The 24,420-nt window shown below is 33.6% G+C and overlaps 2 protein-coding genes across 2 annotated transcripts; one reads left to right on the plus strand and one right to left on the minus strand.

Annotated features, from left to right (window-relative positions):
- Positions 1–449: 449 nt before the first annotated feature.
- Positions 450–1,091, minus strand: LOC130636657 (uncharacterized). The gene is made up of 2 exons (XM_057446490.1): positions 852–1,091; positions 450–780 (listed from the first exon to the last, which is right to left on the minus strand). The coding sequence occupies exons 1-2, from the start codon at positions 1,056–1,058 to the stop codon at positions 508–510; spliced, it is 480 nt and encodes a 159-aa protein (XP_057302473.1). The 5' UTR covers positions 1,059–1,091; the 3' UTR covers positions 450–507.
- A 9,474-nt stretch (positions 1,092–10,565) lies between these two features.
- On the plus strand, positions 10,566–24,045 carry LOC130647353 (sodium/calcium exchanger 3-like). Its single transcript, XM_057453180.1, has 18 exons — positions 10,566–11,716; positions 12,114–12,214; positions 12,590–12,634; positions 13,117–13,236; positions 14,065–14,195; positions 14,356–14,467; positions 14,947–15,001; positions 15,626–16,141; positions 16,500–16,668; positions 18,084–18,216; positions 18,470–18,611; positions 18,867–18,957; positions 19,512–19,605; positions 19,858–19,953; positions 20,532–20,607; positions 22,042–22,195; positions 23,021–23,196; positions 23,337–24,045. Exons 1-18 carry the CDS (start codon positions 10,967–10,969, stop codon positions 23,463–23,465), a joined length of 3,090 nt encoding a protein of 1,029 aa, XP_057309163.1. The 5' UTR covers positions 10,566–10,966; the 3' UTR covers positions 23,466–24,045.
- Positions 24,046–24,420: the final 375 nt, after the last annotated feature.

Here is a 24,420-nt window from a genome sequence, read left to right on the forward strand (position 1 = left end):
GATAGCTTTACAAACGTGATGCTAGACAGGGGTGTTCTGGGGACTGTTTTGGTATCGTTATATGACAGGGAGAATGCATCGTTACCACGTGATAGGGATAACGTACCTAACCAGTAAGTAGAGTTATATAAGAACATGTAATATATGATATTGTCCATAAATGAAATATATAACCTATTTTAGATCATATCGCTACGCATTGTACAGACAGTTTACTTGGTTCATCCATACTAGGTTGGGACGAGGTGTGCGTAGAGTCATTCCTGCTTGTGTCGTTCCTAATACAAGAACAGCCTTTCCCTTCTGAAAGTGGTAATTACACTGGGTTTAGAGAGGGAGGAACGAAAGTTCCCGAGATTGAAATGGTGTGGCAATTTGCTGTTCACGAAGACGAAATCGACTAAATCGTGCTTTAGTATACGTGTAAAATATCCATGTAAATAATATATGTATGAAAATAGTATGTAAATAATGATATAAGCTAAAAAATAAAAAGTCACTACAGTTTTAATCTGCTATACTTAGTTCAATGATAACTTCACGGTCTTCTCTCTCTGATGGTGCTACAGTCAAACTGAGCCTACATTTGCTGCGCTTTTCCGTGGTTATCTTTCTCTTTTCTTCAACTCGTGTGATTATATTACTAAGTATGTCAACAAGGTAATTATCATCTTTTGCGACTTTCTCCTTTTTGGCGACAAAACGTTTTGTTGGTTTGCCATAGGCAATGCAAAAAATTGGTTTCACATTGCCCTCTTTTTCAGCTTTTTTAGATGTCTCCTAAACGATTAGTTTTTAGATTATATATTCGCTGTACGTAATTAAAACAAAAAAGTAAGACGTATTCGTACCTGTTCTCTATCCACATTTAAGTTATGATCCAAAATAGCTAACTGAGTACCCGCAATCATCTTTTCCATATTAAAAAAAATGAATTTGGGGAAACAGCGGATTTTGACACTATGAAATACTTCTAACAATGTGGTATAAATGTGGGAAAGATCAGCGACAACTTGTCTTTGAAGAACAATAAATTTGAGCTTCTCATAAACTTGCATTCCTTTCTTTAACCACTTCTAGTGTCGTTGAGTTCGCCATGTTCACAGTTTAGGTAATTTTATTTACAACAAAATTGGAATGACGGCTTACAACATGATGCATAATGGAACAAAAACACTAAAACAGACCAGTATAAATGATTTACTGTTGCAGGGGCCCATTCTACCAGCAGATGGAACCCTAAAGAAAACACACAGACGTGCTATAAGTATATCTAAATAGATGGCAATAAGCAACTTATATAACAATGACTCACCCTTTTTCTTTGAAGCTTCAGTCAGTTTTTTCACAAATCCTTTAGCAATGTGCTAAATGGATCGAATTGGTGAAAGATGTGTTTAAAGCGAGGATCGGTCCCTATAAATTTTCGAATTTTACCGTGTCTATCAGTAGCAACCACTGCTATTTGAAGTTTCTGAATTTTTTCAAGGCAACGAATAAATCCTTCCATTTCAATATATTTTGAGCGTTTTACCTACGGCAAGAGTGGTGTTTATTTTATTATGACGAAATACAAAAATTACGACCTTACAAAGGAATACAATGACTGACCTCGCGAACATGGACAATGTTGAATTCAATAATTTTGTTTGTGTTAACATCTGTTGCAGATACTGTTGAATATGTTGCGTTGTGTCCAGGAGTGTCACACTGCCCATCAAGTGCGAGTTCTAACTGCCTATCCTCTTGCTTTATATCTTCAAAATGTTTAGACTACTGTTTTCTCCATGCTTTATCTATCTCTGGAAAAACATAGTCACCTCGTAGACGGTAATAAGTGCTGCTGTCCAGAAATTTTAAGTTTAATACTTTTGCGAATCTAGGATGGACGAAGTTTTACTGTTAATAACATATCAAACAGTGAGGCTGAGGGATGATTTCAACTTTCGTAACCTCCCGTTCATTTTGTTAAATTGTAATCCAATGTTATCGTTTTGGAAAAATTTCCTAATCCTTGTGCACTTTGCATTTCAGGTTGTGACACCCAATATCGATTACAGCCATTCATGCAATTAAATTTGAGTTTTAACTGCGTACCTAGGTGGGAATAATGTCACAAACAGTTAAAATATATTTCTTGGACTGCCACAATAATATGTACCTTACACTCTTACCAGTATTTGGGACTTCCGTAGTCATAGTTGAATCCAGTCCTACGCTGCATTTTGGACAGTACTCAAAAAGTGACTTTAGGCAGGATTCAAACACCAAGAAAGTTCGCTCTCTTTTTTTTTGCACGGGAATTACTAGATTAATCTTCTCGTAATCTTCCTCAATGTCTGGCTCGTAGGATCAGTCTTCTCACAGCTATGTTAAGTGAAAATCAATATCAAGCATAGAGTATTTATAACGCAACAGATTCATGTTTTGTGCGAAATTTTGATTCTTACCGCTCTTCTGACTTTTTCAACCACGAATCGTTGAATGATACATCGTGCAATTCTTCTTCATTTGTCTCATTTTGTTCGATTACGTTGTCTATACAACTTTTGTTGCTGCTTGCTATTAAGGATAATCCCAGCATGTTGGCGAAGAATTCTGGAGTCTCACATTTTTTAAATGGTGGTACTATTAAGTTTGTGGACAATGTTATCGTCGTCACAATCATCTTTAAACTCGTAATTATGATCATCAACATTTTCATCGCCATCAACATTTTCTCGTCATCAACATCGTCGTCTTTGTCCCAGTCGTCTTGGTCTAGGAAAAAGAAACAAAATTTAATAACGATATGATCGATTCTAAACAAAATTATAAGGAATACATTTAAATTACCGTCGAGTTAATTTTCACGCAGATCTTAATTAGCGAAAATAAATCTTTTGCAAAATTACTAGTAACACCTAATTCTAAAAAAAACAAAACAAGAAAATACAGAACAATGCGTCATTAGAATGTTTCTTTAATAAAAGCCGTTGTCTGTCCGTGTGTCCGCGAAATGCTCGTCCTATTCCGTCTGCCTATCCGCCGCGAAAGACGCGTCCTGTTACGGAAATGCGATATATAAAAGACGGGCGACCCTGTGAATTTTTCCACGGGTTAACGACTAGTCTCTATAATAATAGCCGTCGTCTGTCTGTTACGCAAAATGGTACCACAAGTGGCAAGACGCACGTCATGCGATATAAAAAGAAACATGCGAACGCGTGGATTTTTCCACGGGCTACCGACTAGTATTCCAATGCGTCATTAGAATGTAGAGAAATCATGAAATCAGGCTGATGTGACGCAACCTCGTTACCAGTGCCAGATACCTAAACGCCAAAGCCTTACCGCCATGTCACGCAGTTACACGCGATGCCAGAAAAAATGATGTACAATGTGCACTGGGGAGGAGGTTGAACACCACAGAGATTGAGAGGTCGAAAAATTGGTCAAAATTCAACCAGAATCGAGTATTCCTGCCGTAAAGTTTTTATATCTTATTCTAGACTATATTGTTTGTTTGCTGTCCATAATATTTAAAAGGAAGTGAAAAAACATAAACGAAAAATTTTGTTTACATAGTATCTAGGCAATTTTCTCGTTCTTGCTTGTTTTCAATTCTGTTCTGTCAATTATTCATCATTTGTTTACAAATTAAAAAACAAATCAGAGCAATATGCCAGCTTCACCGCGATGAAGGTAGTTTTGTTAGATTTATTTTATTAGATTTATAATTCTAAGATCCGGGCTAACAACATCAAATTTTAAGTGGCATGAATTCTAGCAAAAAATTATATAAGATAGAAAAATTGGAAACCATGTGATTATTTTATTTAGAACAGAATTTATTATAATTTAAGGTTCTTAAATTTTATAAAAGTTTCACTGCAGTTTATTTCCGTGGTCATTTCTTCATAGAACATTAAAAGTCTGGTTTTAAATGGTATGGTTTCTGGTTTAAGGTTCTTAAATTTTATAAAAGTTTCACTGCAGTTAATTTCCGTGGTCATTTCTTCATAGAACATTAAAAGTCTGGTTTTTAATAGGGTTAATTGTATTTTTAAACTTGCATGTTTTTTATAAATAAAAGTACTCTGTGCGGAAGCCCGGGGTTCGATTCCTCTTGGGCAGAGATTCAACATGAGCAAGTGAATGTTACCATAACTGTCTGGCTGTTGGATGTTGCCAGGAGTTGCCTAGTAAAGTGTGGGCCCCAACTAAGCCATGGCCCCTCCTGGAAATAATAGACAGGGTATATCCCTCGATATTTGTGAGGCTAGCCATGTAAAATATGCACATCTATCTATCTATCTATCTATATTTGTGAAGTCCGTCTTATATAGAGGATCATTATCAGTTCTTGAATGAAAAAATAAATCTTTAGCTAACTAGCTAGCTAGATAGATGTGCATATTTTACATGGCTAGCCTCACAAATATAAGGGATATAGCCTGTCTATTATTTCCAGGAGAAGCCATGGCTTACATGGAGAGTCCTAAAGTAATTAATGCTCATTTTGAGCTATGCAGACCCAATTAGTAGGGCCCACGCTCTACTAGACAACTCCCGGCAACATCCAACGGCTCACACAGTGTGCCATCTCCCCAATTTCCCTCACATGGCTTGGGTTAACCCGGGGCTATGGTAACATTCACTTGCCCATGTTGAATCGCCGTCAAGAGGAATCGAACCCCGGTCTCCCGCACAGAGTACGAAAGCTTTAACCACTAATCTACGGCGCCACATATTTAGTGTCATAGAATCATCCGATCGACCCTATTTTCAGGTCGCAGTTTTGGACATTCTGAGTTAAAAGAACTGGAGTGACGAAAAATATTCTATTCTTGTTGGCTCCCCACAGTTAGTATCCCCCATTGTGCTTCGTTTTAAAATTCTGACCGTGAATGCCAATGATCCTGAGAACTAGTTTAAAATGTAACGCAGAAGCTCCAAATGAACAAGGTGCACAAGTTCTCATTAAAGACCAGCGTAATGGCGCATTTATGGTTGGATAGCTGGACACCATTTTTTTTTCAAATTTTGGAGTTTTTATTCACTGACTGACCCAATTTTTAGGACTCAAATGAATTTACCACCACATATTTATGACACCCGCCTAATTAGACTGTAACACGACAAGATAGAGCCAACATGGAAAAAATTATATGTTAGAGATTTTTAAAACAACTCAAGGACAAGTAAGGAATGTCTATCTGTGCAATGCAAAGTCAACATTGAAAATATGTCATGTTCTCCTCATGAATTTCTTGCAAAAATGTGTCCATCAGTCAGACAGCTTTTTTTTTTGCCCAGGATTTTCAGAACCTCAAAAGTAAATTCAGGAACAACAACTTAAGCACCAATAATTTTTTTTCTATTTTTTTTAATTATGCCATGGGTTGTTTATAACCTAAATAGGTCAGTCAGTGATCCACAGAAGATATTACCTTTGTAATTAATACCGGCTGACTTTTTTTGGACATTTTCTCTATCTGACCTACATATGCGGAGGGTGCAGAGTAGTGACGATTTCACGCATCTGTCTGTGCTTAAAAAAATAATGAAAAAGCTGCATTTGTTTCAATAATTTTGTCCATGGTTTTTTCCATGTTCCTTGACTTATAAGTTAGAGTCAAAGTTTTATAACCATGCTCTAAGAACGTTTTAATATATTTACAATTGAACATATAATTTGGAAAAAATACCATAAGACATTTGTGCCTTGCACATGTAGCAGCAGAGACACAATGTTGCTTTTTCTCACATATTACTGTTGTTATTCTTTTGAAACATATGTTGTTCACACTGTGAAATCGGATTTGTGTGCTTTTGTTATTTGTAGTCTTTTTTTAAAAACATTGTTTTTTATGTTAATAACATCACTTATCATGTCTGCAGATGTTTCATAAAGAAATGTTAATTAACAAATCTGTGTTACTAAAAACACAGCAATTATATATATGTTTCTTTTCCTTTTGTTTTTAACAAAAGGAAAAATCGTGACAAAAAACCATATGATCAAGGCTTAGTTACCATAAAATTTATATTACATAGACAGAATTTTTAGGAGTTTTAAAAAACATTTAGATTTCTCCTTTGTAAGGTTGTGCAAAAAGTAAAAATTATTATGACTAATAGCTTTGATTATGTCATGAATAGAAAAAAAACATGAAAACTATGATTCATTATATTAATTCATTCTTTTATAATTTTTATGTTTAACAACATAATAGAAAATAAAAATATATAAAAATAATTGTCATTACCACACATCTTTATCACACCTTCAGCTGTTTGCCTTGATGAGTGGAAAGCTGATTCATTTTGTACATCAGTGTTGTGCAGTTTTTGGATACACCTCAGAAAATAAAAAAGATAACTCTGTGTTTTATCATATTTAGTCCAGTTTCAAGGAGAACTAATTTGGGCCCATATTAGTCATTATTTGAATATAGATTTCATATAATAATTTTCTTTTATCTTTGTTAACATTGATTCTTAAGTTTGTAAGATCAAAATTGTATCACTATTATGAGTGTGTGGCCAAGGATATCTCGTCCAGTAAGCTACTAACATGTTATATATTTTAATTCCAGTGAAACTGAACAACCCATGTACCTGCTCTCTTATAATTACAAAGTAGGAAAAAATATTAATATATTCACAGAATGAAAAAGAAAAGAAAATTAAGAAAAAGGATGCATCCTTGGGCAAAACCTAAGCCACCCTGCCATACAAGCTGTGTGGTAGTCAGAAATTTGACCCTATTCGATTCAGGGGTGGGGGGATTCCACTCTTTTTTGCTCAGTAGCATGATTATAAAATCTCTGAAGTTTAATATCTATCTATAAATTTTTAGGTCCCAAACCTCTCAAAGCCATGGTATTATATTGGCTATCTACCCCTGCAAATCTCTATGAAGTTCTTATAATTGGGAAATTTTTGTTAGGATTATATTTAGAAGTTATCTTACAACACAACTTTATTTTATTAAGGAAAATAATTTTCTAAATTTCGGAGATGGACAGGTTTTGTGTATCTTTAGGTTTTTAATTAAGAAATTAATTTTTGAAGGAAAATAATTTTCTAAATTTTGGACATGTGTATTTAGAAGTTAAAACTTACAACACAACTTTATTTCACATGATTAATCCAATTTCCCGATTTTTTTAGATTCCAGTTTTTTTATTTCTTATTTCACCCAAAAATTGAAAAAAATCAGATGTTTTAGATATCTTTTTCTTCTCTCTTGAAGAAACTTCAAACAGAATGTGATAATTCGCTCTAGAATTAAAGTAATTGAATTTTAAGCAGATAGTGGTATGTTAGTGAAATTTCAAGCTTCTGATGACATCACAAAAGTGGTGAAATAAGGGCTGACAAAAGTGCTAACATAATAATAATTAAGTGTGCCATTTTGTTTCTTTCATGATTTCATAAAGTGAAATCACCCTGCCATACGAATTTTATGGTAGTCAGAAAGTGAAATCGCCCTGCCATACGAATTTTATGGTAGTCATAAAGTTAAATCACCATGCCATACAAATTTTATGGTAGTCAGAAAGTGAAATCGCCCTGCCATACAAGCTGTGGTAGTATAATAAATATCTTCAGGTTTTGTATATCTTTAGGTTTTTAATTAGGAAATTAATTTTTGAATATTAAAGTTCGAAAATGGTATATATTTTGTTTTGTGAGCATAAGAATCTGGAGTATCTTCATTTAATAATGACTCTATGCTTGACTAAAAAGATTGTGATTAATCACTTTCAGAAGATGACATTGAAAGCTGTTTGACATCACAAATCTGCACTATTTGATAAAAACCAGCTTGGCTTTTTGTTCCATAATTGCAGTTGCAGTTATTTTTCCTTTAAAACAATAAAGAACCATAAAAATAATAAAAATAACTGGACATTTAAATTAAGTTTTGACCATGTGGAAAAATGATAATTAACCAAGTTGAATTTGGGTCTTTTTAACAACATTTTTTTACTTGGTGGCTTTGTGTAATATTTATTTGTGACAGTTTCGAGTCAAACCTTACACACAAACTTTATTGGAAAGCATAGTATTGGCAGTTGGTTACAGTGTTTTATATTATGTCTATTCCTCTCTTTCATGTTATACATCTATGTATATTTAGTATTTCATTGGTTATGCAAACCCTTGTTTTAATTATTAATAACCCTTTTTGTAGTATTTTCACTTTTGATTGAAAATTCAAAGCGACAGATGTTACAAAGTGATGCAATACCAAAATATTATTGGACCTTTTTTCCATGATTAATATATATTCAATTGTATGAGTTTTGGTTTTTGTAGTGTGTATCTGTATATATTTTGATGGTGACCAGCAGTTTTATGTGAAAGTGTGATAGATTCTGTGTTTTCATTTAAATGGAAGTACTGTTGTTTTTTAAAACTTACATACAAACAAAAACACTGCAACCATTTCAAATACACAACTTCTAGAGATAACATTAAGTTGAGAAGGAAATGCTGTTTTTATGGTTAGCTCATTTTCCCAGAATCTGGCAAGTATTTGATTTTGTTTTAACAAAATTTTAGTAATAATTTCACTGTGCCATCTTAACCATCTTAACTATATATATATCTATATATATATATATATATAACAACTTTAGCTTATAACTTTTATTTGTTGAATATTATGGGTGGCATTAATGCCATCATTCCCTATGGAAAAGTGTTTCAAAACATTATATATAGTATATATATATAGCTTTGATATTAATGAGGCTATAAGTATGAAGGGATTGATTATGTGATATGATAAAATAGAAGCTTTTAAAATATCTTTTTATAGCCAACAAAAAGGTTTTCATGAATGTCTGTTTACACCTGATAGCAGAAAAAAAGATTTTGGCTATTATCCAATGCAATAAAGATTCTTCTATATTTTGGAGATTGGATATTGGATTTTACATGAAGTTTGTTAATATGCTTCATCCATGAAACAATAAAATCTTCATTTCTCCTTATCATAGCATGGATGACATAAGGTTTTTCCTGTGGCTTTTCTACACAGAAAATAAAAGAAAGGTAGTTTTGCAATATACTGAGTTCAGAAGATTCAACATGATATCAAGTCTCATAATATTTTATTTTTAAAATCATTCACTGTTGTGCTTTTTGTTCTGACCATGTCTAGTATTTTTGTTCTTCTTTTCCAAGCTTTCATGAAATATTATAATCAATATCAAATTTCATATTTTACTATCCATACTTATTTTTAGACACCGATACTTTCGAATATAGAAATCTTGAGATATTAATAAAGATGATTCATGATAAAAAATGAATTATTAATTTTTTTTTGAAAATTTTTTGGTAAAAACATTTTTCCACTTCTCTCAAAAATAATTTACAATAATTTACATCTGATTATTCCAGCACATTCAAATTTCAACTTCAGCACTCTTTATTTTATGTCTTTAACAGAAAATATCCACGAAAGCAATATCAATTGGTAAAAATAATGTCAAATTCCTTTTTTACAAAATGCATGACAGTTATTTGTCATAAGATAAATAGGATATGCATCTTTGGAAATTTAGTTCTCACAAAAATTACAGTAATTTGTTTTTATTTATACTGTGTATCATTTCTTATTTTTGGTGGTGTATATATTTTGGTTTGTGAAGTCTGAGCAGGCAAAGAAAAGACTTCTTTTATTACATTGCACAAAATAAGTCTAGAAGGCTCTATAGGTGATTATTTTATGATTATGTTCTGTACAGACTATATTGCTTAACTGTTCTATATCTTTTTCAAAACGTTAGGAGGGAGCTTGTGAACAACTATACATTTATTACGTTCACTAGGAATAAATTATTTAGTGTTGTTGTTTGTTTTTCTTATAAATTTTATTTCATTAGACCAATTTTTTTTTAGCCAAAATAATAATATATATAATATTGAATTTGCTGCTTTATTTAGCTTTTTTTTTTGAATTTATCTTCATAGTTAAAGGGAAATGGTAAAGTAACCAGGGTAAGTTTGCTTAACCACTAGCAAAACATAGTAATTAGGGACTGCTGCAGAATCCAGCAGTCAATTGATTCACTTAGTAACTTCCGTATGCAATTTCTTTACTATATTTTTTACTTTTTTATTTTCTTTACATACTTGTTACTTTACCGACTGGTGACCTTGTGGTGGATGGTTCACTCCTAGTGTGGAAGATCATGGTTCAATTCCTGGCTGAGTCAGGCCAGAGTTTATAAAAGTGTGAATTCATCCTTTCTGCTTAGCATTCAACACAAGAACAGTTTTGTGATTGCACAGTTTCTGTAGGTCGAACAGGAGCTTTAAATGCACTTGGAGCAACTTTGCAGGAACTTCATTGATAACAGTACCAATAGGAGCTAAGGAGGCTAATAATGGTTATAATACTAATAATAAGTAACTCAAGTTCACATTTTGATCTTTTCAACAGATATCGTAATTACTTTTCCAGTGGGATTTGGAATGCATTTGTATTTGTCTCAGATTATCTTAGGGTGTGTATGAGCACTGTAACAAGGATTTAATAATATTCATTTAGTTGTTTTAGAGTTTGCTCAAGATTCTCCACCTCAGACGTTTTAGTAAAAAACAAAAACGTAGATTTTTGCTACCTGGCAAACAATTTTAATTTCATAATTATGTTATCTTTTACGTCTAAGAACCTTCAAAGATTACTGAATATACTGAATATGTGTTTGAGCCATTCAATATCCTTAATGCGTATCCGTAAGTTTAAGTTCCTAATGTCACTATGCTTTATGATGTTTACATTAGTTACGTGCAGTACAACAAAAGTGATTCCAAATTTGCATCCTTTTACTTTACAGTGAAATAAACTGTCTAATTCTATGAATTTAGTGCAAGAAAAGAGAAGAAATGCTAAGTGAATACAAAGAAACATATATATGCACAACATTGAGATTTAATAATGGTGTAGGTTAACAAAATTATGGTCATCAGAACAAATTATTCATCTGGTTATATTGTGGAATATAACGACGTATGCTTTGACAGTTGGTTATTATTACCTGCAGAAAACTTGTGGCCGAAATGGCTACGAGGTGTGTTGTATACACTGGCTATGCTTTATATATTTCTTGGTATTGCCATTGCTGCTGATGTCTTTATGCTGAGTATTGAGATGATTACCAGCAAAAAACGTATCATTTTTACATTTGATTACGAAAAGAAACAACGTATTGAGCAAGAGGTTTTCATATGGAATGAGACTGTTGCAAATTTAACTCTAATGGCTTTAGGATCTTCAGCACCAGAAATTTTAATAGCAGTGATTGAGACTGTGTCCACATTAGACAGTCCTAAGTCATCTAATGGTTTAGGCATTTTTACTATTATTGGATCAGCTTCGTATAATTTGTTAGTCATAACTGCTGTTTGCATCATAACTGTGCCATCGAACACAACAAAACGTGTCATGGAATTTGGTGTGTTTGTCATCACTTCTTTATGGTCAATGTTCGCATATGTGTGGTTATTAATTGTTTTAAAATGGTCCTCTCCAAATGAAGTAGAAATTTGGGAAGCCGTCTTGACTCTTTTCTTTTTTCCTTTACTTGTGCTAACTGCTTGGGCACAAGACAAAGGTTGGTGGTGCCACAGACTGAAGAATAAAAAGCATATGCTGGGACATAACCATCATGCTTCTAATTCTCAGGATGGTATCCACCACAGCCCACTTGTAAGTGTAATGTCAATCATTTGCTTTTACTTCAAATGCTTTCCTTTTGACCCACACACCTTTAAGGACTTTTGATATTAAATGAGATTTATTTCGATATTAGCTAGTTTAATTATTGCAAGATATCTGAGAAAAAAGTTATGCAGCTGGGGAACATAGGACTTTATTGTTTCGTTCATTGATCTTAGCTGTGCTTATTAAATTGTTTTGTTGTTTTTATTTGTAATATTCTTTAGAATTTATTTTATGAAATTCTACAAATGAAGTACTTACAACAATTTAACAACCATAGCTCATAGTTGATACTTTTCATACGCAAAATATTTGTGTTAACTGAGTAAAAACAAAGAAATGGTTCAGATGGTTATGGTTGATTCTAGCTATTTCTTCATTTCAGAAACATATAGTTGATGTACATCCTGTCGATCAAATGGAAAAGAAACCAGTTATTAGACCAGTCGGTGAAACATGTCCTGTTAGTCCAAATAGAAAAGTTAGGTTGGTATCTAAAGAAACTAATAAACGAATTAACGTGGATTGTTTATATCACAGGATCAAGTTTTGTATTCAGTTTTCCAAATGAATAAAGAGTTGGCTTATTTGGCAGAAAAATAATTTAAAGCAATGCTATTCGTATTTCTAGCGTGAAAACTTTCTGTCACTTATTATACCTTATTATGAAAAACAGGTTCACTATGATTGTTCAGGAAATGTCACATTTAAACCTGACCTTCCATTAAAATTTTGATTATATGCAGTATAGATTATATCTACAAGTAAAATAATTATTTTTTAATCTCTTACTAGTGTTATGCCATTATGGTGAAAAATCTACAGCTAAAATAAACTGTTTTCTTTCTTGTTTTTTTACAGTGAAATCAAGATGAAACAATTTACTGACAGTCGATCAAAAATAAGGTTTGGTTTTATCTAACACTTTTTGAATCTTTCTTGAGGTAAAAAATTTGCGTTGGATTTTTACTTTGATGAATAGCTAGCCTGAAACTTGTTGTCCGGAAAAGTATATATACACAGGTACTGTTGAAGGAGGAATGTTCATAATGTGTCAGGGCTTTAATGAAAATTCCCCCATATATGTCCTGTAAAAAAAAGTTTTTGTGCCCTAACCAGGAAAATAAATCCATGTGAAAGACAAACTACAGAGGGAAATAATTCCAATATATTCTACTTTGTGTGTTTTTTTAGTTAAAATATACTTTAAAAACGGAATAAAAAATAATTAAACATCCACATAAGATCCAAATGGGCAGACCACGTAATTAAATCCCTGTGAAAAAAGTCTACTAAATTAAGTTTATCTTTCTGCTAATACAATCCAGTTTCCATTAAAGAAAATGTTTTCTGCATGCGTTTTCATGAGAACATCCTTTTTTTCATAGAGATATCGTGTCGTATGTACGTCAAAGTAGTCCAGAGAAAAACGTTACAGCTCATGATGTCGTGCAAGGTTTGAAACAACATTTTGATTCGACAATGTCAAGGGCATTTGCAAGAGCAAGGTGATTTTGAGATCATTTTTTCAATGTAATAGAAATTAAGTATAAGGGTCACCTTCTAAATGATAATAGCTACTATAAATGTTTTTATCGAAAAATACTGCCATTGATTGTATTGTCGTTGAAATAAATTCTTTATTAATTGTTTAAATGCAAGTTTTAAAAACTGTTTGTTCATCATACAAAGTTTCTTGTTGATGTTGTTTGTGAAAAAATTCCTGTAAATAAAATATTATAAGCTGTAAATACGCCACGACTTTCTAATATAGCTGCTGTATGTGAGATATTCTTGAGATCAGAAAACTGTCGCGAACTATTCACAAAATTAAATTCTTATTTGAAAAAATAAACTGATTCACGCAAATTATTTGTCCGGAACTTTAGATCCACAAAATTGATTATCCCAACAAAAACCTACCCAAAGCCAAAGATCAAGTGTTACTGAATGTTTTGGGGTTGGGGAAGTGTTACTAAATGTTTTGGGGATGGGGAAGGGGGTTGGGTGTCACAGAGGGGACAGGGAAGACACATCCTTATTTTTAAGTAGTTTGTTGAAAACCTTTTGTTAATTGTTATAATAAACTGTAACCGTACTCAACAATACAGGAAGATATTTTTGCACTTATTAATAATACAATTTTTTGATTGGTGCAACACTGTCTTTATGTCAGGAGAGGTATTGAGGTGTTCTTGTTAATAATGTCCCAAGCTTGTTGATAATCTAATTAAACTCTTGTTGATAATCTAATTAAACTGCAGCTGATAGAGATGAAGACACAGCTAATTATATAGATATTTTGACTTTTTTTAAATTTCTTTTTTTTTTTGCAGATTCCGTCATGCTGTTGTTGTTAGCATCACTGGCCAGAGAAGAATTGATGAATTTCCAAAACACAATGAAATCATCTCTAAAGCAATGATCGGGAAAAACAACAACTCCTTGCACCTCTCTGATTTAAATGGTAAATATTCATCAATACAGTAGATTCTCTGTATCTCGAAATTTAATAGTACCGGAAAACTAGTATTTTTTCATGGTTCATGAAGGGACCAACATATTTATGAAATTCGTTTAGATATAAGGCATGTTATTGGATTCTAAATTGGTTTTACATTTTCTAGACACGAAGACTGGTTCATTTTCGGGATCGTTTTGTTTCTCATCAGCAACATATTCAGTTTCACGAAAATCTACTACGCTTCAAATCGATGTATTATTTAACCGTAGAACAAGGTGAATGCTTCATCCTTGGATACTCAGACTGCTAGCTATGTAACCACACCTGAGATCTAGCTATGTAACGACACCCGAGGTCTAGTTATGTAACCATAGATGAGATCTAACTATGTAACCACACCTGAGATCTAGCTATGTAACGACACCCGAGGTCTAACTATGTAACCATAGATGAGATCTAACTATGTAACCACACCTGAGATCTAGCTACGTAACGACACCCGAGGTCTAGCTATGTAACCATAGATGAGATCTAACTATGTAACCACACTTGAGATCTAGCTATGTAACCTGAGGTTGATGTTGGTTCTTATGATTTTGATCTATGGATATATTTAAAGTTCTGTTGGCAAGTTAGTGATAGCGCAGTCGTATATTCACACTGAGAATCACAATGTAATAATGTGGAGACAAAATCCTAGGTCATCTTATTTCCTCCATTCGAATTTTTGAGTTATTCTAATTGGTGTTTTTAGAAGTCAAAAAATTGGATTCAGCCATATTGTGGAAGCTGCACAGAAGATTAGTATGGTAATTATTTTCATTTAATTTCTAAACATTTCTCTTTCAATAAAACAAGAATAAATTCTGAATAAAAATTTATTACCTTCGTTACCGGCGCTTGTTGTTATTTCGAAGAAATCTGTCCAAGTACATTTTTCTACCCCATTCCTGCGTTGTCAACATGACTTATCGAAGGAGATATTTCGAAAAAGACTCAGTAATCTCACCCCTGTCCTTATATTTTGTGACTTTGACATTCCATAGAAATTCTTCCTGCATCCATTTGCTTATAGATTTGTTAAATTCTATTTTTTCTTATTTTGATGACATGTTTCAGGACGTCCTGTGACGAACTGTTTAAGATACACAGATTGTTTATCTTAAATTCGAATCGTGTTTCACCGCCTTAAAATTTAAAATAAAAATAGTTTTGAATATAAGTTGATGTCGTTTACATCTTGGGAAACAACTTAAGAAAGGGGAATACCTACCGGGAATGCCTGTAACGTTTTTGCTGTTGTCGACGTTGGATAATTGTCGGACGCACAAGGAAGCATAAACGCAGAAATTTCCGATCTTAGGTCTTTAATTCATTTGTTTTCTGATTGCACTTTTTGTCTTCCTGTCAATTTTTTTTTCTCTTCTTTCTAGCTTTCCACCCGATGTCTAAGTCCACGTAAAAAAAATTCGGTTTCTTATCACGAAGATAGTTGCGTCACGCCTTCACTGACCTCTAACACGGCACGTGAACGGACATTTAGCAATTTGCATTCTGTATCGCACACAACAGCAGATCAATCAGGCTTGCCAGAGGTGTCGGAATCTGGCGAACTGTCTGGAAATACGTACAATGACATTGAAAATAACGTTATATTCTCTAATCAACATAGTAAAAATAGTAACAAGGATAATATAAACAATAGTAATTCTCTTGATAGTCCACAGAAGAAACGTATTTTAAGCCAACAAGAAAACGAACATGTCACTCCTCGCCATATAAAGATGTCACAGATATCTAGACACTTAAGCTTAGAAAAAAGAGGCGATATATCAGATCATCGAGACAACGGTTTGTTGGGTTTGGCAAGCGTCGCTATTGTTCGATACGAGACAAGAGAAGGGCATGCGAAAGCGCAGAAAGATTTTGCACATGCAGCTGGAACGTTAGTAAGTTGCTTTGTTCTCTTTTGTTAGTTTGGTTCCGGTGGTGGGAGCAGATAGATACAAAAACTACCTTCAATTCAACTAATACTTAGTTCTTTATTGTTCAAAAATTGTTTGATCTATGCCTCTTATATTAAGACTCATCCTTTTACTTTGTTTAAACTTTGAAACATCATTTAATGGAACAATGCAAACTCTTGTTTTGCAAACTCTTGTTTTGCGATTTATTAATATTTGTACTCAAAAAGTATTCGTAAAAATGTTTCTGCTGGAATCCTGTTATAAATTATGAATAAAACCCGGGTGAATGAGGTAAAGTATATTACTCTCCATTGATAGAAGCGTAACTTATCTTTGAAAGGTTTTTTCCGAAGATGAGTACTGTAAAAGGATTCACATACCGATCATCAACAACAGTAATGATGATGAAGACGCTACTAAAGATTTTTACGTTGTTTTAAAAGATCCGTGTCCTGATACAGCACTTGGTGATCCTACTGTTGCGCATGTCTCCTTTATGAAAGATAACGGTAACTTTTTTATCAAATAACGTTTTAATACAACATTGCAATGTTGAAATACCCATTGTTTAATTCACAGCGGGCACCAGTCCCCTTTCAGCGAAAACTTGTTCTTCAATCTTTACTGGAATCTTTAGCGAAAAAATACTCTCATCATTTCGCACTTTTTGGGTTCAAATCGTAACAGCTCGAAAAAATTCTAAAAATAAAAGTTTTTTTCCCTCAAAATATTTCTCCATAAGTTTTCGTGACTTAATTATTGCGATTTTTTATTTATTCTGTTTTGTGTTATATTGGTACTCACAACTATTTAAAACAATCCAAAATAATTTGTATCGATGTTCCGTGGCACCTTCACACTCTATGAAAAGTCACTGTGAACAAATGATAGTTCACTCCTACATCTATCTCAAAAATTAATTCTGGCGATAATCGTAATTATTATTCGCGAAAGATTTTAAATTTGCGAAAATTATTCTCATCGATTAGTTATTTCGACTCGCGAAAGTTACTTGGTTTCCATGCAAATCTCATACTATGTGATTTTTGAAAGCTTTTAGTAAATCTGAAGTCAGTGCTTGAAAAATTTAAATCAAATTGTTTCGTTTTTTAAAACAAAAAGTAAATGAATCATAAAAAAAAAATTTGTGTTTTAAATTTTTGAACCTTTTCACCTAAGATTTCAACTATAATAAGGTTCTCAGCTATATCTTTAATGCTGATGATAATTTAGAGCGAATTTGCAGGCAAAATGTATTTGAGCCTGCGCAGTTTTGTTTGTTTCGATTTTCCTTTTGAAAAATTCGCTTCACTGTACAATAGTGTTTCTATTGTACAGTGATTTATTTATTTAGCGGCGAAATATTTCGCTGTAAACATATAAATCAATCAGAACCCAATCTCCTTACTAAAAAGAATTCAAAATAACTAAATCAAAAAGATATTTCGCAGCTAATTGGCCGCCGATTTCGCCCTTCACAATTCGCTTTGTAAAAATCATAATTAACATGCAAGGTATAAATAGCTAGTCGTTACATACCTGACGTACCTGAAATGTTCCTTCTTTGGATACCTACTTTTCCTTATCAATTTCTTTCAAATTATTGTTATTATATATTATTTCCGTTGAAATTGATTAAAAGATCGACTACATAACAACAAAACTCGTCTTAAAACTTCTTGAATAAAAATTAGATTCGTGATGTTGATTTCATACAATGTTGTCTATTTCACTTAAACAATATTTTGAATTTTCCCGCCTGTAAAATATAGCAACCCCGGTAAACAAAATATTAGCAGCGATATTTATTCGGAAACAAGCACTCTTAAAGCTATTAGCTCAAAGAACACAAAATATGCTCATGTCAGCTGTAATTTAACAATATATATATATCGGCTTTGCCTATGCTTTACTCGTGCTTCAGATCCTGGTGAGTTCATATTTCAAGAAGCTACGTATCATGTGGAATATACGTCAACCAACACTGCGACAGCCACTGCAAAAGTCGTACGTCTGCATGGCTCTGACGGAAATATCACTGTCTACTATAGAACGATGTATGTTTTTTTGCTTTTCTTAGTATTTTACGTGTGTTATTTATTTGGTATATATTACTTTTTTTAATTATTTGGTAATTTGACATAAGTTTTTACTGTCACGCACTTTTCGTATGAAAAAAATTGTTACGAAAAAAATTGTAGTTTCTGAGTTAAAACACGAAAGAACAAATATCGAATTGCTCAAAATGATCAATTCAAAATATTTAAACGTGATTGAAAGATGTATTTTGATAAAAATATGTTACTTTAGAAATGGTACTGCGATGGGTGGCGACAATGCCGATGTGGTATTGAAGAAATGTGACTTTGAACATGTCGATCAAGGTGTTTTGAATTTTGCATCTGGTGAAACTTCAAAAAAAATTGTCATCAATGTCCAGTCTAATGCTGAAGTAAGTGACCATGTTCGTTGTTGTTTATGTAACGATGCTGTGATGTTTTAATGCCCTGTGATTAAGCGCCGTTTCTAAAATTTGAGTTCACATCTCTTTTTAACGCCCTTTTTAGAAAATTGTTGAATCCCTAATTGACTAAGTCAAATCAATCCAGACCCTTTTCTTTCTGCGCTTGAACATCAAACACATTTACACTGTCGCCCGAGAGACTTTCTTTTGGAAACATACCATAATTAACACCTCTCTTCATAGATGGGAAAGACTTTTATAATTGCGTTGTATCACGTGACAGGATCTGGTAAAATTGGACATAGATGTGCAGCTATCATTTCGTTGACATCAGGTTTGTTTGTTTGTTTGTTGCTGTTTGTTGTGTTGTTTGCGTTGTTTGCGTTGTTTGTTTGTTTGTTTGTTTGTTTGTTTGTTTGTTTGTTTGTTTGTTTGTTTGTTTGTTTGTTTGTTTGTTTGTTTGTTTGTTTCATGGAGTTGTTTTTACCTTTATTAGCAAGTTTATGTTGCATTTTCATAGCCTAGTTGCGTGTGTATTTGCTGTTTGCTGCCAGATAAGCATTGGGTGTTTAATGGAAAGTCAGTCATAATCGAGTTTTTCATTTGACAATTAAGTTTGGATTTGTTGTTATGTAAAATTTCCTGAAGACAAGCCAATAGGTTAAATAATTTTTTTTCATAACTTCCAATGGTATGTATGTGATACTTGTTCAAAAACACCTCCTCAATATTAAAGAATGTGACAATACGTTAGAGTTTTGTATCTAGGACCCCCACTACAGCAATTGAATTATTCTTCTAGCATTTTGAAAAATCATAAAAACAAAATCTTCAGCATTTCTATGCTAGTTATGTTTTTTCGTTAATTGAAGGTAATTGACTTTCTAGAAGTGGACGAAATTGTTGATCAAGTCACTTCACTAGTGAGCAAGGAGACGGAGAGTACATCGGTTAAGCAAGAATGGAGACAACAAATTCTTGAGTGAGTGTTTGTGTGGTTCTGCTAAAGTGTCCCCAAAACTCCCGCCACTCCTTTAATCGACGAAATGTCACGTTTTCACATCTTTCGAGCTCTCAGTACATTTGTTTACAAAAAATACAATTTTTTTGACTTGAAGTGAAGGAAATTTTTATTTTATCAGTGAGTGCAAATATAAAAACTAGCCTGGAGCCTTCTGTGCGAATTTTATTGTAAAAAAGGAGTATGTTATGTGTCTTCTTTTACTTCGTCTAGTGCTATGTCCCTTGATGGCTCTCCTTCTGGTGGTACGATGTTTTTACATTTCTTGTGTTTTCTATGGAAAGTTTTGTTCTCTTTTATCCCTCCACGGTAAGATTATTTCATTTTCACCAGTGAATTATTTCTTCATTCCCGAGGGATCATGGAAACAAACATTTTAACAATAAATTTAAACTCCGAAGTCTAGGAATGTAAGCTAATGGTTTATCCGCTTAACCATGGCATGACACTACCTAGCGAATTTTTCGAGAATCAAATTTATCACAATTAAAAAAGTTTAATACACTTTAATGGTGTTAGCTTCGTCGTTATGTAATTTCGCGCAGTACTAGTATTTATCATTTCCACGAAAACACACAAACAAACAAAATATTTAACAAGTCACATCCTACTGGAACCTTTTTTTTTCTATATTATTATGTTTAGCTGTGTAGCTATAGTATAGCCAAGGGCTGCATTACGTCTCCTGCATTCTAAAGTTACCTAAAAAATTTAAAGATTGTATTAAAATCATAATATCTGGCAGTAGCACCAAACTAAAAAAATCCACTGTAATTTAATAGTTAAAAAATTTTTTTGTGTTTGTAATGCATAACCTGTAATAAAATATTCTTATCAAGTCCTTTATCGCAAGATGTAACGAGGACCTGTGCAATCTTTCTTTTTAGTACTGTCTGGGGCGGCTGGGCGGCGTTTATCGTTTCTTTACTCATGCTTGGTCTTCTGGCTGCTTTCGTCGAACAGGTAAATTGTAGTTTGTTCAGATTTCATATTTTTTTTCGTATTATAATCACGTGTAAGTTACGCCTTGCTTCAAAAGGACATATGGAAACACACAACTAAAAATTTTTAGTTGTTCCTTCTACAGCCATGAGAAAAAATATGGAAACAAAACAGCTAATCTTAAAGTTTGTCGCCCCAAGTGATTGCATAGGCTGTTTCTATATTAGGTTCACACATTTTAAGCTTGTCAATGTTCACTTGTCAATGTTTACTTGTCAATGTCCACATGTTAATTTTTGCTTGTCAATGTTCACTTGTCACTGTTCACTTGTCTATGTTCACTTGTCACTGTTCACTTGTCAATGTTCACTTGTCAAGGTCCACTTGTTACTGTTCACTTGTCAATATTCACTTGTCACTGTTTACTTGTCAATGTTCACTTGTCACTGTTCACTTGTCAATGTTTACTTGTCAAGGTCCACTTGTCACTGTTCACTTGTCAATATTCACTTGTCACTGTTCACTTGTCACTGTTCACTTGTCAATGTTCACTTGTCAATGTTCACTTGTCAATGTTCACTTGTCAATGTTCACTTGTCAATGTTCACTTGTCAATTTTCACTTGTCACTGTTCACTTGTCACTGTTCACTTGTCAATTTTCACTTGTCACTGTTCACTTGTCACTGTTCACTTGTCACTGTTCACTTGTCAATGTCCACTTGTCACTGTTCACTTGTCACTGTTCACTTGTCAATGTTCACTTGTCAATGTCCACTTGTCAATGTCCACTTGTCAATGTCCACATGTTAATTTTTGCTTGTCAATGTTCAATTGTCAATGTTCACTTGTCACTGTTCACTTGTCACTGTTCACTTGTCAATGTTCACTTGTCAATGTTCACTTGTCACTGTTCACTTGTCAATGTTCACTTGTCAATGTTCACTTGTCATTGTTCACTTGTCTATGTTCACTTGTCTATGTTCACTTGTCAATGTCCACTTGTCACTGTTCACTTGTCACTGTTCACTTGTCAATGTTCACTTGTCAATGTCCACTTGTCAATGTCCACTTGTCAATGTCCACTTGTCAATGTCCACTTGTCAATGTTCAATTGTCAATGTTCACAGTGGTCTTTTGACTTATACTCTTAAGTTATGTAGTTAAAACCATATTCTTGGAATGCGCTAATTGTTGCTGACGTCAGCACGACCGTTGTCCTGAATTTTAGGACCTTCGTGGATTTCGACGTAGATTATTTCGTTGTGCTGGTGTGCTAGAGAATGATAGTAGCAAATTTTATTCGCTATCAACCTTGCATACGCTTGCACTAAAGTAGTAATTTTGTATTGGACTCTTTTGGTCATTGTGAAAAATGACAAAAAATGCCTTTGTTTCAATACTTTTGAGCTCAACGATGGTAGTCTGCGAAAATACAATTTTTTTTTAAAATTTAGTTTGCAAAGCTACTTGGATGCGTCATCGGCTTAGATGTCAGCATCACTGGCATTACGCTTGTTGCCTTGGGAACGAGTATGCCCGACACATTTGCCAGCAAGACAGCTGCTTTACAAGATGATTCAGCTGATGCAGCGATTGGTAATATAACAGGTATGTGCTATAACTCATGCTCGATTGTTCGTCACGTAAAATTGTGCTGATATGTCAAACAGAGGAATAACGTAACGTTTTGTCATTTTCTGTCACTTCCGGATAGCTTCTGTATACAAGTTAATTCTTTTTTTTGAAGAATTCAGACCCCATGTTGCATATAAGATGTTACTTGCTGAAGAAATAAATTTTAAAAAAAACGTGTATTTAAATAAATGTATGTTTTCGCCTGATTTACATTTATAAGAGAGTACTAATATTAAAACGAAGTCGTAAATAAGTTTTTTTGTGTGTATCAAGAAATGTATTCCACAATTTAGGTCCTCTGCTAGTTATAGAGAACGAAGTCGTAAGTAAGTTTTTTTGTGTGTATCAACAACGTCGGTAATATTGTGGATTTCGGCGTTCCATTTTTTGCTTCATCCAAACTTAAATTACCAGAACAGTAAAAGCAGCTGTAAAATTATAATAGTTCGGTCCTTTCATATAAGCAGCGCGCCCCTGAGCAACGTAATGACGTCAGAATCGGATTAAATCTCAAATAAGTTTTTAAAAAAGAGTCAGGGATAACTGATCGTGAAGTTAAAATTCTAGTTTTTTTTCACGAAACGGATGTCTTTTTGTTGTTTGATACTAATATGTGATAAACTTTTGAGTTGGACTTGTTTGGGTAAGCTGTGAAACCATTTTCGGTCCCTTGATCGTTAGATACGGTAGTGAATAGCGTAAATCGGTAAAAAAAACTTCCAATAACCTGATCGTTGGATTGACCTAGAGTTCAGGATCTTCATACTTGACTTCGTAACTATTAAATTGATATTTTAGGGAGTAACAGCGTCAATGTCTTTCTTGGGCTTGGTTTGCCGTGGGTGTTAAAGTCGATCTATTTACGAACAAAAGGTTCGAAGTTAATTTTAAACGATGACAATCTCATGTTTTCTGCCGTGGTATTCTTGTCGTGCGGGTCAATCACGCTGGTTATTTTAGTCGTTAGACGGATGGTAAGAATTTTTGTTTGAGCGTCTTGCTACATAGTTACTAATTACAAAAGGAATTAGTCAGTTCTCAACTTTATCCAAGTCTAAAATTCCATCAATCGAGTGTTTTAGTTGCTATTAGAAGGGCATTTATATTTTTTTAGTTGTTTAAAGGAGAACTGGGTGGTGGCACTTGTTCGAAGTACACCAGCGGATGTGTCATGGTTTCGCTATGGCTCCTCTTCGTCACTTTGTGTAGCCTGAAAGCAACTGGTACGATATCGGCTTTTTGATTGCCATGTGAGTTTATAAAAACACTCATCTGGATTGTTGTTGAAGAATCATTATGTCCGCCTTGCTACCGCGAAGTCGGAATTACTTATCTGCGAAAAAGTTAGAGCATGTCGCTACAAATCGAATCTGAACACGTAATCTGTGCACGTGTTTTAAGGCTGCTTAACGTGTTAAAACTGAACAATTTCATGATTTCACAAGCTGCATTCTTTTTCAATTTGACCCCATTTTTCTCAAGTGCGACCGGAATTGAGGATTGATAGCTTTAACAATAAGAAAAATATTTCTCTTGTTTTTTAATATCGTAAAAGCAAAATCAATTTGTCGGGTATTTATAATTTTACAGCTTGGAAACGAGGTTGTTTGGCTGCAGAATTTTCACCTTGCATTGATTGCAAGTGATGTGCAGACACAAATTATACTACAGCACTACAAGAATAATAAAAATGGTTATCAGGCTTCCAACTATTACGCTGAAGAAAAGATAGGCTGAAGAAAGGGAAGCCAAAAACTGAATAAATTATTTACTTGTAAAGTTTGCTGGAAAATGTCTCATCAAGAAATTAACTGACTCTATTATGAGACTTTTGTTATATTCAGTGTGGGAATGTGTTTCGATCTTTGTACGACACGAGCATGGGTGTTTACTTGTTGATCAAGTAATTTGCGTTTTTAAAATTTCAGTAAAAGTGAAAGATTGATTTGGGTAGTCCGCGATAAAAACACGTCAAAAGCGATAAACAATCTTTCAATCGGGAGACAACGTGCACAAGGTTTTCGATAATATAGACCAAACGCTAACGAATCGATGTAAATGTTGGACTAAAGGACTTTTCGCACGCAACATTAAACCGGTTTCAGGAGTGTTATTAAGAAAAGTCCCTTGATAGTTTAACGTTTGGGACAATTATTATGGTCGTGTGAAACTTAATCTTTCAACGCGTGGCAACTTGT

Source organism: Hydractinia symbiolongicarpus, chromosome 1 (genome assembly GCF_029227915.1).
Source record: "Hydractinia symbiolongicarpus strain clone_291-10 chromosome 1, HSymV2.1, whole genome shotgun sequence".
Taxonomy (NCBI): Eukaryota; Metazoa; Cnidaria; class Hydrozoa; order Anthoathecata; family Hydractiniidae; genus Hydractinia; species Hydractinia symbiolongicarpus.

Excerpts from the sequence above, each read along its gene's own strand:
- LOC130636657 (XM_057446490.1), bottom strand. The coding sequence starts at position 1,058 with ATGCAAGTTTATGAGAAGCTCAAATTTATTGTTCTTCAAAGACAAGTT. Across the intron at positions 781-851 it reads TAAATGTGGATAGAGAACAG|GAGACATCTAAAAAAGCTGA; the intron begins GTACGAATACGT and ends CTAATCGTTTAG.
- LOC130647353 (XM_057453180.1), top strand. The coding sequence starts at position 10,967 with ATGGTCATCAGAACAAATTATTCATCTGGTTATATTGTGGAATATAAC. Across the intron at positions 12,215-12,589 it reads AGTCCAAATAGAAAAGTTAG|TGAAATCAAGATGAAACAAT; the intron begins GTTGGTATCTAA and ends GTTTTTTTACAG. Across the intron at positions 14,468-14,946 it reads TTATTTAACCGTAGAACAAG|AAGTCAAAAAATTGGATTCA; the intron begins GTGAATGCTTCA and ends TGGTGTTTTTAG.